General features: G+C 34.6%; 1 protein-coding gene and 1 long non-coding RNA gene across 2 annotated transcripts in view; one reads left to right on the plus strand and one right to left on the minus strand.

The window, feature by feature from the left end:
- LOC125669474 (uncharacterized) overlaps positions 1-19,771 on the plus strand; it is a 120,252-nt gene that overhangs the window by 68,313 nt on the left and 32,168 nt on the right. Inside the window, 7 exon segments of the mRNA XM_056162689.1 lie at positions 4,335-4,396; positions 5,582-5,893; positions 7,731-7,888; positions 8,393-8,443; positions 9,983-10,247; positions 10,883-10,944; positions 12,734-12,886. Of these exon segments, the coding sequence (XP_056018664.1) occupies positions 4,335-4,396; positions 5,582-5,893; positions 7,731-7,888; positions 8,393-8,443; positions 9,983-10,247; positions 10,883-10,944; positions 12,734-12,886 (1,063 nt within the window).
- On the minus strand, positions 9,788-15,550 carry LOC130054135 (uncharacterized). Its single transcript, XR_008802420.1, has 3 exons — positions 15,083-15,550; positions 13,631-13,769; positions 9,788-11,259 (listed from the first exon to the last, which is right to left on the minus strand). It is a non-coding gene; the product is annotated as an uncharacterized LOC130054135 (long non-coding RNA).

A 19,771-nucleotide genomic window follows, 5' to 3' on the forward strand; every position in this document is an offset into this window, starting at 1 on the left:
TTCCCAAAGTCTGTCAAATTTCAAAACTTCACATGATTTAATTGCTACAAATTTTTCAACTTTGTATTTGAAAGAAAGATAATGTATCAGCCCAGTAATATGAGGAATTTTGTTTTGTTTTGAACAATTGAAAACATATTGTTTGGTATACAGAATTATGAAATTAACAACTTTATTACACAAACTGAGAGGCGTATCTTCATTTTCTTACTTTGTTGGTGTGTGTGTCCTTTGCTATTGCATTACAAAAAATGATGGTCGTTGTCAAAAATTTATTCAGTCATTATTGAATTGTCAAACTGTCCTTATTAAAAGTAATGAAAATTTTCTGTTCATTATCAGACATGGTGCGTGTTTTCTTCATGTAACTAAGGAAGTGAATCAAAATCCTGTATAAATGTGCTTAGTATCCACGTCTGAAATTAATCAATAACATATCTTCTGTAATTAATGTAGTTTGAATTGTAGGATGATTGCGGATGAGGGATATGTTTAGCTTGGCATTCAGTGTTCATTTATTTGCTCATGAAAAACTCTCTATTAAATTCTTTCATTTTTGTTGTTGTTGTTGCTGTAGTGAGAGCTTTCAAGAATATCTTTTCTCTTCAATATTTTATGTTGTACTCTATTGTGAAGTTTGATTCTCTTTGAGAGTTTTATGCCATTTTTATGCCATATCCCATGCTGTAATCATTATGTGCTTCATTTACAGGTTTTTAAAGCCTTAGCAACGTATTGTCAATGACTTTATGATAGTTCAATAATTGGTACCTTGGATTCATTATTATTCCTAGAACACCAGTTTTATAGATTTAGTCCTTGAACAAGACCACAAAATTTATCATAGTCAACAAAGTAGTTTTATTCAGGAGAAACGAACAGAGGGAGGACGTTGTCAGTGAATTTTACGTGTCAGCAGAACTATACTCTGTCCATGGCAAAACCAGAAAATGTTCACAACAATTGATAAGTGTGCTAAAATATGAAATGAGCAAGGTCTGACAAGTTTTCTTAGATGTTATCTCTACTTTTTGTTTTCTTAAATATTGTCTCTTTTTGTAAGTGACATCCCCCCCCCCCCCCCCTATCTATATGTTTAGCTGATACCATTTGTTGGGAAGTCTGAATGTTGACATAACCTTGTTAGACGTCATTCTTATTAGGCAAGTTCTTCTTGTTAATAAGTATTATCGTGCTCTGCTTGAGAAGGTGAACGTCTATGCACAGTGCTCAGTAAAAACAGTGAAGGCTAAACATGCTAAAAGATGAAAAACTGCAGAGTCCTCTAATACACTGAGGTACTGGACAGTTGGGTCCTGCTCTAATACACTGAGGTACTGGACAGTTGGGTCCTGCTCTAATACACTGAGGTACTGGACAGTTACTGGACAGTTGCTCTAATACACTAGGGTACTGGGGGGTGGGTGGGTACTGGACAGTTGGGTCCTGCTCTAATACACTGAGGTACTGGACAGTTGGGTCCTGCTCTAATACACTGAGGTACTGGACAGTTGGGTCCTGCTCTAATACACTAAGGTACTGGACAGTTGGGTCCTGCTCTAATACACTGAGGTACTGGACAGTTGGGTCCTGCTCTAATACACTGAGGTACTGGACAGTTGCTCTAATACACTAGGGTACTGGGGGGGGGGGGGGTACTGGACAGTTGGGTCCTGCTCTAATACACTGAGGTACTGGACAGTTGGGTCCTGCTCTAATACACTAAGGTACTGGACAGTTGGGTCCTGAAACTGTCCTGGGTGTTTGTCTCTCCACTACTCCTCCTGTTTGTTCCAGAGTCCAAGAGCCTGAGGGAGGATTGGGAGCTTGTACACAGTTGTTCTGGAGTACAAGGAGTTGGCCTTTGATTTTGGTGGAAACTAAAATTTTATTTGTTTGATGTACTGACCGACCCGTCAAATTTCAGGGGGTGGGGTGGGTGGGAAAATACGGATTCTCCATAATTAGTAATTAGTTTTAAACTTTAGCCTACTTTTTCATTTAATGTGTTATGGACAATAGTGACTAAAGGGGAAAAATAAAAAAGAGGTGATGACCTATATTTGCTTTCTAAATCAGCTCAGTACTAGTACAACTCATCAAACCAATAATTAGAGCATTAACCTTTACCCTCCATCAGTTTTCATTGACCAAGCGGCCAACAGTACTTAAAGCAGTGATCACCACTCTGTACTCTACAAAGATCAAACATTCTACAACCAATGATTAGAGAACCCTTTGTCCACCACTCTGTACTCTACAAATATCAAACATTCAACAACCAATGATTAGAGAACCCTTTATCCATCACTCTGTACACTACAAAGATCAAACATTCTACAACCAATGATTAGAGAACCATTTACCTACCACTCTGTATTCTACAAAGATCAAACATTCTACAACCAATGATTAGAGAGAACCTTTTATCCATCACTCTGTACTCTACAAAGATCAAACATTCTACAACCAATGATCAGAGAACCTTTATCCATCACTCTGTACACTACAAAGATCAAACATTCTACAACCAATGATTAGAGAACCATTTACCTACCACTCTGTATTCTACAAAGATCAAACATTCTACAACCAATGATTAGAGAGAACCCTTTATCCATCACTCTGTGCACTACAAAGATCAAACATTCTACAACCAATGATAAGAGAGAACCCTTTATCCAACACTCTGTACTCTACAAAGATCAAACATTCTACAACCAATGATTAGAGAACCATTTACCTACCACTCTGTATTCTACAAAGATCAAACATTCTACAACCAATGATTAGAGAACTCTTTATCCACCACTCTGTACTCTACAAAGATCAAACATTCTACAACCAATGATTAGAGAACCCTTTATCCATCACTCTGTGCACTACAAAGATCAAACATTCTACAACCAATGATTAGAGAACCCTTTATCTACCACTCTGTACTCTACAAAGATCAAACATTCTACAGCCAATGATGAGAACCCTTTACCAGATCAAACTTCATAGTCCGGTTGGTTGTGTTAGTCATGATTAGTAAATGACCTTTTAGATTTTTGTGTAATAGGTCCAAGGTCACCATGCTTTCTACTTTACAGAGGTCAAATACTTTACAACCTATAACTAGAAAACTCTTTATCGATTTGCTGCTAGTAGTCATCGGATATCTTAATTGGACAGGTTGGAATTAATCATGACCAGTAAATGACCCCTATTCATTTAAGGTGAGCTGATCACTAGGTTTGCTATGCATACATTTTTAATTGTAGGGAATTAAAACACATACATTGTGGTGTACAATCTTTTCTTTTTTAATGCTTTATTGGTGTCTCTTCTCTGTCCCTGAAACAGCACAAGAAACGTATCTAATGAAGCAAGTATTCAGCACAGATTTAATGCACTTATCAATGTATGCTATCATTTTGAAATTCGAATAAAATTTACTGTTCCCTAACAATTTATGAATATATTTATGGAGATAATAAATAAAATTTACTGTTTCCTAACAATTTTATATAAATATATTTACAGAGACAATAAATAAAATTTACTGTTTCCTAACAATTTATATAAATATATCTATGGAAATAATAAATGGAATTTACTGTTTCCTAACAATTTTATATAAATATATCTATGGAAATAAATGGAATTTACTGTTTCCTAACCATTTTATATAGCTATATTTATGGAGATAATAAATAAAATTTACTGTTTCCTAATAATTTTATATAAATATATCTAGAGATGATTATCTTAATATTTCATTGCAAACTGAATAAAAATGAAATAAACTTTCATATATATGTGTAATAAATACAAAACTGTCATTCAATATTGTCATCATAATTTCATTTTGAAATGTAGAGATATGAGGAAATTTCCAATAAAATCTATTGGGGGTTGACCTTGATGTAAGGAATTTGCACATTTGTAATGTTTTGGATGTGTACAATACATAGTAATGAGGTAGGTTTATTCCAGTATCCCCCTCCCCCCCCCCCCCCCCCCCCCCCCCCCCCCCCCCCCCCCCCCCCCCCCCCACAATGTTGGGGGAGCACACTATACACAATACTTCACAGTGTTGAAGACACTTTTTGCCCTGTGAAATACGACTGAAGTCAGTCATCCATGTGTCTTTTCTCAGAGAACAGGCCAATACGTAGAGCATATCCAAAAGGGTCAAGATTGCTCTCAATCATTTTCACTTTCTTGGCTCCAAACAACTGGTAAAAGACACACAGTACCAAGGAATGTGTTGATTATCAGACTCCATTTTACCCGTGAATAATGGCCAGTGATCGATGGGCACTGACTGTCGTACTTTGCAATTGTAGGACAATGAACGAGGTCCTCCTACAGAAGAAGCACAAGAGGAGACCAAGGAACACAATCAAAGGTAAAACAGACAGATTTACACTGTAATCCAGCACCCTATGTCCACTCGGGCTCGTCAAATCCACAATCAGAGTCATCGAGTGGTTACAAGAGGGCTCTGTCATCTCCACGGTGACATATTGCTGTAATATTCTTTAAGTACACAGTCATATCAAGTTAAAACTCTTTGCAGAGTGATAAACATGATAAAGCACCATAATACTGGATAGTCTCACGGCATTTATGTCCTCTCCACCTTGATATTTTTCAGAATCCTGTATGTCTATCAGTTCTTTCACTTGGAGTGTCAAATTAATAAATGTTTAACTGGGAGGATCATTAAGAAGTGCTTTGTACTGAGATGTGATTGGTTGTAAGGTCATTATGAACATGTTGGGAAGATATTGAGTGTAAAAGGGTACACCAGGGGCACAAAGGATTCTTTATTGCAGTGTCCTGTACAGATTTCTTATTGACACTTAAGAAATGAATTATATTTTTGAAAATACATGTGGTCATAGACTGCGATGCTTTACGCCAGCATACTTCATAAAGCATGTTAGCGCTTCATAAAAAGTATGCTGGAATAAAGAATTGCTGTTCATACCCTCATGTATTTTCAAATATGAAATTTATTTGATATATTCATACATTTCACTTTCATTTCTGTCGGAATTCCCAGCCGTTAAAATAATCGTACTACATTTATCTTAATTCCTCTGTGCATTGTTCACATTCATAAGGATAATGGCTATCATTTCCATTGGTAAAAATATCAAAGGTAAAACCATTAGAAATGTGAATATCTACAGGTTATGACAAGTATGGACACAGAAATTATAAACACCAAGGCCCTCTTCCATATCATTTCTTGACATCTGTGCATAGTTTTCTTGTTTTTTGTCAATTAACTTTTTATATTAAATTTCTATCAGACGTGTACCAGTTTCATAGTTAGTACAAATATTGCTTTCTAAGTTTTGTCTTATACAGTGATAACTTAATGATTTCACATCTCAGCAGCCATTACAGCTGTGTACTTTAGCATAATGAAATACACTGTTCCTTTTGTCTGACTAATGGACACTGCAATTTGGTTACCATTAAAGTGCCTGAAATTGACAGTAATGTATATATTTCCTATCAATGTTCAAACATTCACCATACACATAGAACTAACTGGATTTGGCTGTCTGTTATCTAACAGAGGTGAAGAGGGAAATTCCTCTGAGAATCGAGTTACAAGTGAAGTCAAGTCAGAGGAGTCAGCTGGAAACTCCCACCCCCACCCCAGGGACCCAGTCACCCCACCCGAGGGAACAGAGAAAAAGCAGAAAACAGAAGAGGCCCTGGCAGTCACAGGTCTGACCCTGAAGATGCATTCTGGAGAAGATCAGGGTACACCCAGGGCCAACGGAGAGACAACCAGTCGTAGTGATCAGGTTAAAGGGGCAGGAAATCCAGGGTCCACTAGTAGTCGACAAGGCACACCTAGGACTGGACAAAGACCTTCGTCAGGGTTTGTCATTAGCTGAAATAAAGTCGTTACTAAAAATCATAATGTTACAGAGAATTTAGTGGATAGAACTGCATTTTCATATAGTGAATGAAATTGTAGGAAGTTATTATGATAGTTTGTTAACTAAGAAATTAAGGAGTAATCAGTCACTCCTAGCAATTACCATATGTGCAAATTGCAGCTTTTTTGTGTTGTTTGCTCAGCATGGCTGATAACTTTGTCCAAAATCTCTCAGGATGGAGTCACACATTGCACACTGAAGTACTTGTAGATTCCTTGGAACAGTTTAGCAGTTGTTTGTCATAGCATTCTGGTGTTGCAGGAGGAAGCAACTTAGCCACTCTGGCAGTTGTTTATCATAGCAATCTGGTGTTGCAGGAGGAAGTAACTTACCGTATATACTCGACTATAAGTCGGTTGTATTTTTTAAGGTTATTTTGTAGGAATTTGCAATTGACCCGCTTATAAATCGGTACCAATTTTTGTCAGAATCGGTTGACAATTTCTAGTCAATGCTCTAGTGTTTTTACCTATGTTTCAAATAATATTTTGAGAAATTAATAATTATGAGGTGCTCAATATCCAAGCCATTATCTGTTTGGGGTTTAAACACATCCCTTGATCTATTATGGATGATGATCCATTGTTTACCTTAAGCAATTATGGTCTCCTAATTACCAGTACCTGACACTGTGTTTACTTAGTGGCATGAGCCTCTCCAAAAAAATGTTATTGTGGGATTCCAGTATAATTCATTGTATCAACAATAGAGTTTTTAAGAGTCAAGAATGATAATCTAAATTATCTGTTAATAATATTCAATCTTTTATGAAATATATTTCAGCCGGTATACATATGAATACATGTATTTCAATATTAAATCGGGTTTGTAATTCAATTTTACCGATAAACGATAGATTAGTTGAATTGAAAGTATTAGTTACCGGTATGTAAATAATTTTTAACTAGATAAAAATATGTAAATACTTGTACTTTGTGCATAATTTTAAAATACATAAACAATACGTCTAGATATTTGTGAACAATAATCATCTGTGTGGTAGTCCATAATAATCGTCGGAGTTGTTTAAAAAACACTACATTACGCCGCCCAGAAAAATACCAATCTTCTTAGGACGCGCCTATAAGTCAGACATAGAGTTTTGGACCAAAAATTGACTCCCAAAAATCCGACTTATAGGCGAGTATATACGGTAGCCACTCTGGCAGTTGTTTATCATAGCAATCTGGTGTTGTAGGAGGAAGCAACTTAGCCACTCTGGCAGTTGTTTATCATAGCAATCTGGTGTTGCAGGAAAAGGCAACTTAGCCACTCTGGCAGTTGTTTGTCATAGCAATCTGGTGTTGCAGGAGGAAGCAACTTAGCCACTCTGGCAGTTGTTTATCATAGCAATCTGGTGTTGTAGGAGGAAGCAACTTAGCCACTCTGGCAGTTGTTTATCAATATCTTAGCAATCTGGTGTTGCAGGAAGAAGCAACTTAGCCACTCTGGCAGTTGTTTATCATAGCAATCAGGTGTTGCAGGAGGAAGCAACTTAGCCACTCTGGCAGTTGTTTATCAATATCTTAGCAATCTGGTGTTGCAGGAAGAAGCAACTTAGCCACTCTGGCAGTTGTTTATCATAGCAATCAGGTGTTGCAGGAAGAAGCAACTTAGCCACTCTGGCAGTTGTTTATCATAGCAATCAGGTGTTGCAGGAGGAAGCAACTTAGCCACTCTGGCAGTTGTTTATCAATATCTTAGCAATCTGGTGTTGCAGGAAGAAGCAACTTAGCCACTCTGGCAGTTGTTTATTATAGCAATCTTGTGTTGCAGGAAGAAGCAGCTTAGCACCCGCCCATATAGCGCAATGGATGCTTACCGTTATATCGTGGCACATCCCATAAAACAAAACGTGGAAAGTGGATACAACACGTCGTACCAGAGACAGAGGACAGAGGCATGGAAACAAACAACAGCCAAAGCATCATCAAGTAAGGCTCGAAAATTTGTTTTTTGTTGTTGCTATGGTGATGCTCAAGCAAGATAGGGTATATTGTCCAGATGACTTTACGCTGGAAGCTACATGTATGGGATTTTGTCATTTCTAGATGGCTTTTTAGGCCATTATTTGTCGTGATGGTGTAGATGAATATCATTTGCATAAAATCCAGTTTTTTGCTAAGTAAATGCATCAATAAGTAAATAAGTGTATATATATTTGAATTGGCAGGCTTCTAATGCAGTACACTCTTTTGAAAAAAAAAGTGTCAGAGAACAACTTGCAGAGTTTTTATCTCAGAATTTTGATGTCTAGTAAATACCCATTTCTTACAAGTAATGTCTCCCTTTAATGAGAGAAAACATTTTTACTGGGAGATACAAATTTTGACATTATAAAAGGAGCACTACACCTTTCTCGGGAAATGTTTGTAATGATAGACAGTTTGAACCTGAATTATGTTAAAAGGAGGAGAACTATTTTGTATCTTACACAGTGGAGGACGTAATTAAAGTTTCCGTGGTACCTGTCGTTACAAAACCGGAAGGTAAGCTCACTCCTGTGGGCGTGGCTCGCCTCCATCTTGGAGGTCAATCTTAACTACGCAGATTTTCTCTTAATATAAAAGAGACAAATGCTTATTTCTTTTATGCAATAAATCCATAATTTTATTCAGGCACAGCTTCTATATTCAGTTTATTATCAAACACTGGTTTTCAATGTACCTTTATAATTTCACATGATTTATTTGTAACGTAATACACGTATTATAAAAATCACTGCCTGCTTTATGATATCATACTAGATATGGTTCTCTTTTTTTTGTGTGCAATTTGAGACGCATTCTTTTTAAGACACCTGCACAGAAATTAACTCAACATTGACTCTGATGATGATGAAGACTAAAGGTGACCTGTATATTCCTCCATTTCCAATCTCAGTCCTGTCTAATACATTATGTACATGTAATAAGATTCCCAAATAATGCGTAATCAGAGATACATTTCATAGTTACTATCAAACTCTACAGTATTAGTTAGCAACCGGCTAAGTTGTAGGGAGGTACCAGTTTTCACTCCATCTGTCGGTCCGTCTGTAAGTCTGTCCTTGTTCTGTCTGTCACTGCCTTATTTATCTGACCTTCTTTTTTTTCAATCATTCTTTAAATAGGAAACTGAAATTTGGTATTTGATTTGCTTTTGTATATTTACAGATCAATTTTGAGTTTGGTCACAGATGACTGGTTTCTGTGAGATTTATGGGACTGTGGTTTTCCAGACTTTTCTCAACTTAGTAAACTGAATGGTTATCTTATGAGTAGATACAGATTAAGTTTCACTTTTGTCACAGTTGATTTATTCTAACAAAAATTGTAAGATTTAGTTTCATGGTTGACTGAATTTATTTAAATCTTATACTCTGAATAGTTCTCTATATTATAACTTACTGTAATTATACATAATCTGTTGACATAAGATTATTCATGCAGAATATTACATGAACACCTTAAGTTGGGGCGGTTAGGAAACTTGTTGCTATGTAATTCCTACAGAATGCTTGTTCCTTCTCCCTCTCTCTTCATCTCTCTCTCTCTCTCTCTCTCTCTCTCTCTCTCTCTCTCTCTCTCTCTCTCTCCATCCATCCATCTATCTATCTATCTCTGAATGATTGGTCATGGAAACCCATAAAATTAATTCTCTCATTTTGACCACACTGTTGAACTTCTGTTCATAAGTATCATTCATCAATCCATTCATATTTAACAAACTTATCCAACATGTAAGAAAATTTGTGTATGCATCTGTCAATGTCTATGTTTTCTGAATGTTTTTGTTATCCTATGTGTGGGAATTTGTCATGAATATATTTTCTTAAATGATTTAGTAAAACATTTTCTTTTGCAACATTTTTATTTTGTCTTCAGCATAAGTGTTATACCTGTTTGGGGAATAAATCAATGAAACTGCTGTTTTCTCTCAAAATGAACTTGCTGTAAATACATTAATTATGATGAACCATTCACCTCTGGTGTTTGAATATTCCATTTTCAATAAATCATAAGACCGATCATTTTCATTTTCAAAAGGAAGGAGAAAATCACCACCACCTCAGAGGCCCTCCTCGCCTGCTGCTATTATTAGAATCCAGTCTTCCAATCAAGAAAGCCCTACTTCAAGACCTTCTAGTGCACTTCATGTCAAGGTGGGATCTGATTGGCTGGCTGGAGGTCGTGACCTTTTCTTTGAAAATATTCAAAAGAGACCAAGATCAGGACATGTACCTGGCTGGAAAGATGGGCTCCCTGAAAGCATGAAGCGACCACGATCAGCTGTTGCTAACAGAACTCTGAGGTAATGAAGATGAACGCCACCTACAGCAATAGATATGTTGTAGTTCTCCATCAACATTTTAGTAACATCATTATTTTACTTGTATTTGCTTTTTATGCCCCTGTAATTGGAGATTCAAGGGCATATAGTTTTTGGCCATCTGTCTGTCTGTAAAAACTTTAACTTTGGCCATAACTTTTGAACAGTGAGTGCTGAGGTTTTCATATTTCACTTGTGCATTTCTTGTGTCAAGACATTTCTTTTGGTACCAAAATGTTCACCCTCATAACCTTCACCTTGGAGTGTGACCCACTTTTGAAAAGCTTTAAAATTGGCCGTAACTTTTGAATGGTTATTGATAGGATTTGTTCTCTTTGTGTATTCCTTTGGACAAGACGTTTCATTTGGTACCAGATGGGGGCATCAGTGTTTCACATTCTTGGTCTTAAGTATTATGACACAGGAAAATTTCAGTACATATTGAATGCTTGTTTTTCTTAAGTATTGTTATGACACAGGAAAATTTCAGTACATATTGAATGCTTGTTTTTAGAATTTTGACAAGTATTAACTTTAACTTTTAACAATTTTGCCTTTGAAGACTTTCACATTATGAAAATTGAAGCATGAATCATTTTCTGTCTGAATTTTGATAGGCGCTCCAGGGCATCTACACCAATCACACCCTCCTCACTGCTGTATGAAAGCATGCTCCATGGTTGGTATCAAGCTTCTAGATCTTTTTTTCTTCTTTTGATTCTGTGAATTCCTTTAAGTATTGGTACATTTCTAATCTTTAAATGTTCATTTATCAGCAATACTTGAAGATGACAGAGTTGTACCCATTCCTTTTCGTGGGGTATAAATAAGATTTTTGTTGTTGTATAACTTTATGTATGTTGACATCACTGCTTCATGCTTATCTGTTGCACATTGCGTGCACGGATAAAGTGGGCGTTACACCAAGATGGTTGAGGGATACACCGGTGGTAACTGGTCAGTTTATGTGTTCATTCAAAACAATGTGGTAAACCTTGTAGAAATTAGAAAAAGACATGCTATCTTATTTTATTTAAAATGAGAACCATATTAAGAAGTATTATTGATAATTCAAAAACAGAGATTATAAATATGCAGTGGGATAAGCCTTTTGACCTTGGGGTTACAGATCAAGGTCATTGTTAGCCTGTCTGTATTTATTTCCTTTATCTCTTTCTTTCTCAAAATAATTTTTTTGGACCAGTATAAGACTCTCTTAAGGACACTTGATACAAACTCCTAAAAAATGAGGGACTTGTGAATTTTTATGATGTTCAAAAGTTGAAATATATTATATCTCCCTATATAACTCGATACAAACTTTCCCAACCGTTTTAGACATAACTGAAAAATCATGGGAATAGATTACATTCCATATGATAAATTAATTCTATTCATTTTACTTTTGAAACATCAATCTTGTTTTCATTTTTATCATTTTTGAAAAAAAAGTTTGTTTGTAGCAAGTATCAATAAAAGAGACTTCAGGTTTAAATTGTTATGAACCTGATTACCCTTTGTTCATATAACAAGGAAAGATAACTCCTACTGTCAGATAACTGGTATGTTTGTACATTTGAATTGTCCTTCTTTGAAGTCAAATGTATCACTTTCACACAAAAAATTGGGAATTTAAATGATGAATTACAGTTTAATTGCAGTAATTAAATCAATACAATCAGTCCCAATAAGTCTGATGTGAGGGAGTTTTAAAATAAAACGAAGTATTACTGTATACAGCCTTCACAACAGCTGAATGAACTTCTTAAACACAACAAGTTAACAAGAAAACATATTGATACAAGTGTCAAATAGTCCGAAAAAGGCCAGTCCCAATACACACTGTTACAAGGATAAAAAGCGCTAATCACTTCAGAATAGTTGTTTACCAATTCTACAAATCTCAAAAAAAAAGTTGTTAATATTACATAGAATTTTTACATTTCATCATTATTTGATTGGCTCAGAACTCATTTCTGCTTTGTAATCTAAAAATGCTAATCACGATAAAGCACCACACTTTAGATGGAGACAGCTTTGAATTGACATTGACCTAGTACCCACTCTGTTGGTCATGTAGGTTTAGCAGGCGCAGTGTCATGGTTTCTGTATACAAAATTATTGTAACATTTTAATATATTTTAACATTACTGCTACTGATATTTGATTTGAACGTCAGTCAGATAAACAGAAATTCCCTTTACATCAAAAATAAATTATCAACAAATCCAACAGAAAACATTTTCATCCTACAGAAACACAACGTAAATCTTTAAATGTATATCAAGTAAAGGCTTGCTGCTTGGCAGCCCATAATAAGATATTGCATTTAAAAAATGAAGTGCACTTTGAAACTCTGAAAGAAAAAAACTAACTATCATTTCTCATTAACGAAACAAATTTACCATCAGTGGGTTTTGCGACAGTGTTTTTGAAATTTCATTGAATGTGAATGCAATTTTTTCTAGGTTATCCGACTCCCAATGGATCCCTCCCAGAATTAACTGACCTCTCTGACTACCCCCACTCCTTCGGCAGTCAACGTATACGCATGCTTGGTACCCCTCAGGGGGGCCAGGCCGAGTTTTACACAACTCCACCACACGATACTGTGTATAGGTAGAGCTAGTCCCAGACATTAGTTTGTTCCACATCTAACACGTGATTGCTCTAACTGTATATAACTGTATATACAATGTTTTTGTGTATACAATGTATTTTTTACATTGCATGCTCGTAATTTTTTTTTTGATACCTTGTTGGACTAAAATTGTCATCTTGTGTATTGAGGTGAATAATGAATTTCTTTGTATCTAGTCATGATAGTGCCCCGTAAACAAGTACACCTCCTCTGGTGTTGCCTAGCAACTAACTATTTTATACTGATATGATATTGCATGGTGCATTTAATTTGTGTCAAAAATTCTCTGAATAGAAACATTTGAATGTTCAGCATAATCCATGTACATGTGTATTGATATTGGAAAGAAATTTATTAGTTTTTCACTGGTATTTGCCATTTAGAATTAGAGTAACTGCTATTTGCTACCTATATATAGAAACACTTTGTGATATTTATTGATAGAACCCTCAGTCAAAAAAGTAAGATTAAAAAAGTAGAAATTTAGAAGCTAAGTCTAAGATAGAACAAGACATTTTATAGTGATGCTTAGCAGATTTGTATAGATTTAAAAATAACTGAATGCTAGAGTGGTGTTGTCAGGCAGAAATTGTGTCCAATCAGAATTATTGTCACATTTCACTGACAGCATCACGTGACTGCATTAGAGCACGTTATTGTGTATTAGTGAGTAGCTATACTGAATTGGGTGAGCATGAGTTTGAGCTTTTCCGAGTGAACTCACCCCTCTGAAGAGAGTTCTTCCTTATACTTGCTATTGTGTGATGGTTTTGTGAATGGCTGCTGCCTGGAGGCTGTGTGCTGGTGATGGTTCCTTTCTCTCTCTGAACTCTCCCTTTAAACTGAAATCCTCACTTTGGTTGCTTTGGGATGTGTGTACATGAAAAGGTAATATAATGTTAATCTAATTATTCTGTAATGTATCAATTAATCCCCCCCCCCCCCTATTTGTATTAATATCATTATCAATATCCATAATAATTACCCCAAATCTGCAATTTTTCTTTTACTTTTCTAATTTCACAAACTAAATGTCTACAAAGTTTCATTTCAAACTCTTTATTGATAACAAATATTAGGCTTGGATTTCTCGGGGGGGGGGGGGGGGGGGGGGGGGGGGGGGGGGGGGGGGGGGGGAGATTCTCAAACTCTTAATTTTGAATTTTCTTTTATTTGAATATAATCTCGGACTTCAGTCCAACTTTCGATCCAAGTTTTTTCTCTTTTCTCGAGAAATCCAGGCCCATTGTAAATCAATAATGAAAATGATCCCCTTTTTTTACACGCATTTTGCTCTTGTATTTTCAGTTACAACAACCCACCATGCACACCTATGTCCCATAGTGCTAAGCTGAGTGTCATAAGCATGCACTGTATTCCGGAATCGTGGCCCGAGGAACAAGTGGCCAGTTATATAAACAAACTAGATGTCCATCACTGACACCCGATACATAAAATTCGATCAGAGAATAATCCGAAACCGGTTTATCGATAAACTAGCATTTACATGTATTGTGTTTGAAATTATACTTTACATACAGCAATATATTTGAGTTATTGAAATTGGTTATAGTTGTGGCCTATGGGAAATGCACAGTAATTTATTTAAAGGTATTAGAGAAATCTCAAGTAAACTGTGACCAGATGATGTAATGTTTTTAAATTGAAGATCTGTGATATATTTATATTGTGATAATATGTAGTATATTGGATATGGGTAAATTATTCACATTATAGTGTTATTTATTTTACAAATTTTGTAAGATGTTTCAAAATGAATATTTTTTGTATATTCTTTTATTTATCAGACTTCTTGGCCAAAATGCAAGGCAAAAGTAGTATAAAGTTAAAATTGTTAGTAAATTTCAATTGCATGTTATTGTTTCAATACAATCCATAGAGTAATTTGTCTTGATCCATTTTTTTTTTTTTGGACAAATGTTTTTACAGCAATTGAATTACAACAGTGCCTTTATAGATCATATGGTTGTAATTGAATGGGATAGATTTGATTGAATCAGTTTGCATAAATAAAATGTAGACAAGAGATTTTTGAAATTTTACAATAAACTTTGAAACAGATTTGGTGCACCTGTATTTTGTTTTGAGGACCTATAACTGATTGTGACTGAAATTGAGAGCTATTTAACACAACAGATGATTTTTATCTCCTCACCATTGAATGTACAGGAGAAAGATGTCTATTTAACTGCAACATTCCTTACATCATCTAATGAAAAGGTGAGGGTAACGAACAGTGATCAATCTCATAACTCCTGTAAAGGTGAAGATAACAAACAGTGATCAATCTCATAACTCCTGTAAAGGTGAAGATAATGAACAGTGATCAATCTTATAACTCCTATAAAGATGAAGATAACAATCAGTGATCAATCTCATAACTCCTGTAAAGGTGAAGATAACAATCAGTGATCAATCTCATAACTCCTATAAAGGTGAAGATAATGAACAGTGATCAATCTTATAACTCCTATAAAGGTGAAGATAACAATCAGTGATCAATCTCATAACTCCTATAAAGGTGAAGATAACGAACAGTGATCAATCTCATAACTCCTATAAAGGTGAAGATAACGAACAGTGATCAATCTCATAACTCCTATAAAGGTGAAGATAATGAACAGTGATCAATCTCATAACTCCTATAAAGGTGAATATAACGAACAGTGATCAATCTCACAACTCCTATAAAGGTGAAGATAACGAATAAGTGATCAATCTCATAACTACTATAAAGGTGAAGATAACGAACAGTGATCAATCTCTTAACTCCTATAAATGTGAAGATAATGAACAGTGATCAATCTCATAACTCCTATAAAGGCGAAGATAACAATCAGTGATCAATCTCATAACTCCTATAAAGGTGAAGATAACGAACAGTGATTAATCTCATAACTCCTATAAAGGCGAAGATAACGAACAGTGATCAATCTCATAACTCCTATAAAGGTGAAGATGATGAACAGTGATCAATCTCATAACTCCTATAAATGTGAAGATAATGAACAGTGATCAATTTCATAACTCCTATAAAGGCAAAGATAACGAACAGTGATCAATCTCATAACTCCTATAAAGGTGAAGATGATGAACAGTGATCAATCTCATAACTCCTATAAATGTGAAGATAACAAACAGTGATCAATCTCATAACTCCTATAAAGGCGAAGATAACGAACAGTGATCAATCTCATAACTCCTATAAAGGTGAAGATAATAAACAGTGATCAATCTCATAACTCCTATAAAGGTGAAGATGATGAATAGTGATCAATCTCATAACTCCTATAAATGTGAAGATAACGAACAGTGATCAATCTCATAACTCCTATAAAGGTGAAGATAATAAACAGTGATCAATCTCATAACTCCTATAAAGGTGAAGATAATGAACAGTGATCAATCTCATAACTCCTATAAAGGCGAAGATAACGAACAGTGATTAATCTCATAACTCCTATAAAGGCAAAGATAACGAACAGTGATCAATCTCATAACTCCTATAAAGGTGAAGATGATGAACAGTGATCAATCTCATAACTCCTATAAATGTGAAGATAACGAACAGTGATCAATCTCATAACTCCTATAAAGGCGAAGATAACGAACAGTGATCAATCTCATAACTCCTATAAAGGTGAAGATAACGAACAGTGATCAATCTCATAACTCCTATAGAGGTGAAGATAATGAACAGTGATCAATCTCATTACTCCTGTAAAGAATACAAAATTAAGAGTTGGTCTAACATGAACCCCTGGACATACTAGGTGGGATCAGATTCTTAAGGGCATCCCCTGTCAAATGGTGACACCCACCATGAGCCCTATTATCTCTATCAGGTAGATGGAGTAATTCGTAGTCAAAGTGAGTGTGTAAAGAACAGCCTCAATTTGTATGAAACGCGTTGGACAGCATTATACCCAATGACAGGTTGTATTGGTAAATCAGGTCGTTATAACGCCCATAGAATTTGCGAAATGCTGGCTTTAAATGAGACTGTTAAAACCCCTGTAACATAACTTATTTGTCAGTAGCTTGCCTCAATTTAAAAACTGACTATATGCAGAACAAGGTCTTGTGTATCAAATCAGTTGAGAAACATGAATACCATATGCAGGTGAAAATGGAATATTTGTTTAATATTTGATTGCAACATAAATATGGAAAGTTGACGATGGAGAACCTTAAGTCATCCTGTTCGTCATAAAGTTGAGTTCTTAGTTTGCTTTTAACATCTATGTTCAATGAAATTTCAAAGTATAAAACAAATGTGGAAGAATCTGTGGTGTGTTTTATTTTGAGTTCACTGAGGTATATCTAATCGACACAAATGAAAATGATTATTGTTAATGAATAAAACATCAATTTATCTAAATGTCAAGTTGAAGGCCACGTACAACAAGCGATTTTTGTTTTATCATGTAGAAGCTTTCGAATAAATTCTGTCTCATAAGAATATAAAAATAGGTCAGCTAATAATGAGCACATTTTGTGCCCATGGGGATTCCAACAGACTGTTCAAAGACCTGATCTCCAAAGACTACGAATATATTGTTAATGAGGAACTCCAGCATATTTTTGATATCAACTTCATCATAGAATTAGTGTTCTTTAACAAAGTAATTTTTTGAATGACAGATCACAAGATACGAATATTTCCCTTTTCTATTTTTGTTGAATGGTGTCAAAAAGTCCAGTCTTTAATTTATCGTGAGAAATGGTCATAATATATATATATATATATATATATATATATATATATATATATATTCAATTCAATTCAATTCAATTCTTTATTGGCACTAAAGCACATTATATAAGAATGTGTTGTTAGCCATACATAGATACACATATATATTGATACATTACAAAATATCAAACTGTTGAAAACTTATTTCTAACATTAAAACAGTCTCTGATGTATAGACAGGTTTGTTTTGTAGATACAAGGTTATGTGGATTTAGTAAACAAAATAAGGTATTAATATCTAGTAGTTTTGAATGCATTTTTCTAATATGTTCATACACAGGACAATCAAGTAAAAAATGTTTTTCATCTTCAACAATAGTTTGACAATGAAAACAAAATCTATTTTCTCTAGGAATGACCGGATTACAATATCGACCTGTTTCTACATACAACTTATGTGCACTTATTCTTAATTTGGTAAGATAAGAAACTAAATTCTTAGGAAGTGGAAGACATAAATATGGTTGGATTTCTAGTTTCATAACATCATGGTTGAATAATGTACTATAAAATGAGAGCTTACCACTTTGAGTGTTGTTAATATGTTGAAGTTCAGAAAAGAATTTATTTTCAAAGAATTTTTTAAGTTTAGGAATAAACATTTTACATTCAGTGTCAACGTTAACATTTAACATCTTTTGTATTGATTTTATACAAGTTTGCCAGCATTTTTTATTTTCACTAGCCAAGTGTACATCTTCCAAGTAAGCATTCCTTAGTAAAACATTGTGATTATCATTAGATTTTGCTAAATTTTCCAATCTAGAATAGTATTTAATAGCAAGCTGGTATATTTTGGCATGAATAGGGAGAACACCTAATTCCATTTTTGTTGCCAAGTTTGATGCTTTATTATGTACACCTAAGATGTTTTTCAAGATAAAATTCTGAATTTTTTCAAAAGGAGTTTTATCAAAATTATTGGGGTTTGCATTAAAGTCAGAGATCCAAATTTCTGAGGAGTATGTTAAAATTGGGACAATAATTGATTCATATAGTTTTAACCACAAGTTTGGTGAGAGATCAGAGCCAAAAGGTAGTTTACGCTTCAAGGCAAAGTAAGCTTTTCTGGCTCTAGCAGCAAGATCCTCACAGGCATGTTTTAAATTGCCATTTGATTGTAAAATTATACCAAGATATTTGTACTTATCAGTTACATCTATAGTAGAATTGTTATAATAAAATCCATAATTGATCTTTGTTTTCCTGGTAGAACAAACCATAACCTTTGTTTTTTCTAAGTTTACATGCAACTTCCATTCTATACAATATTTTGAAAGAGTGTCTATACAATTTTGGAGGCCTTCAGCTGACTCTGATAATAAAACAAGATCATCAGCAAAAAATAAGTGATTAAAAGTTATATCACCTAAAGATACAGGATAAGTTACTACTTTATCAAAGTAATTTTCAAAGTCATCAACAAAAATATTAAATAAAGTAGGACTTAAATTGTCCCCCTGTTTAACTCCTAATGTAGTATTAAAAAAGTTACTACATAAATTTCCCTGTCTTACAGCACATTTTGTAGTAGAGTACATATGTTTTATAATATTGAAAAAATTTCCACCAATTCCCTTTTTTAAAATTTTATACAATAGAGCTGGTCTCCATACAGTATCAAAAGCTTTTGAAAAATCAACGAAGCATAAAAATAATTCCTTCTTTCTTTTAAACAAGTATTTGTTCATTAAAGTTTTTAGGATGAAAATGTTATCTGTTGTACGATATCCTTTCCTAAATCCTGCCTGAAAGTGACTTAATAATCCTCCAGATTCTAAATAATTATTAAGACGTGTTTGGAGTAATCTGTTAAAAAGTTTACCAAGACAACTTGTTACACTTAATCCTCTATAATTACTGCAATTTCCTGGATCACCAGACTTGTACAAAGTTGTAATTAATGAGAGGTTCCATAACTCTGGCATTCTGCCAGTCTGAAGAATTTTGTTAAAAAGTTTAACCAGTATAGGCAGAAAAACATCAGCACTTATCTTAATAAATTCATTTGGAATAAGGTCCAGACCAGAGCATTTTCCAGATTTCAAGCTTGATATTCCTACTTGCACTTCTTTAGGCGTAAATGGA

Source organism: Ostrea edulis, chromosome 4, assembly GCF_947568905.1.
Source record: "Ostrea edulis chromosome 4, xbOstEdul1.1, whole genome shotgun sequence".
In the NCBI taxonomy this organism is placed as follows: Eukaryota; Metazoa; Mollusca; class Bivalvia; order Ostreida; family Ostreidae; genus Ostrea; species Ostrea edulis.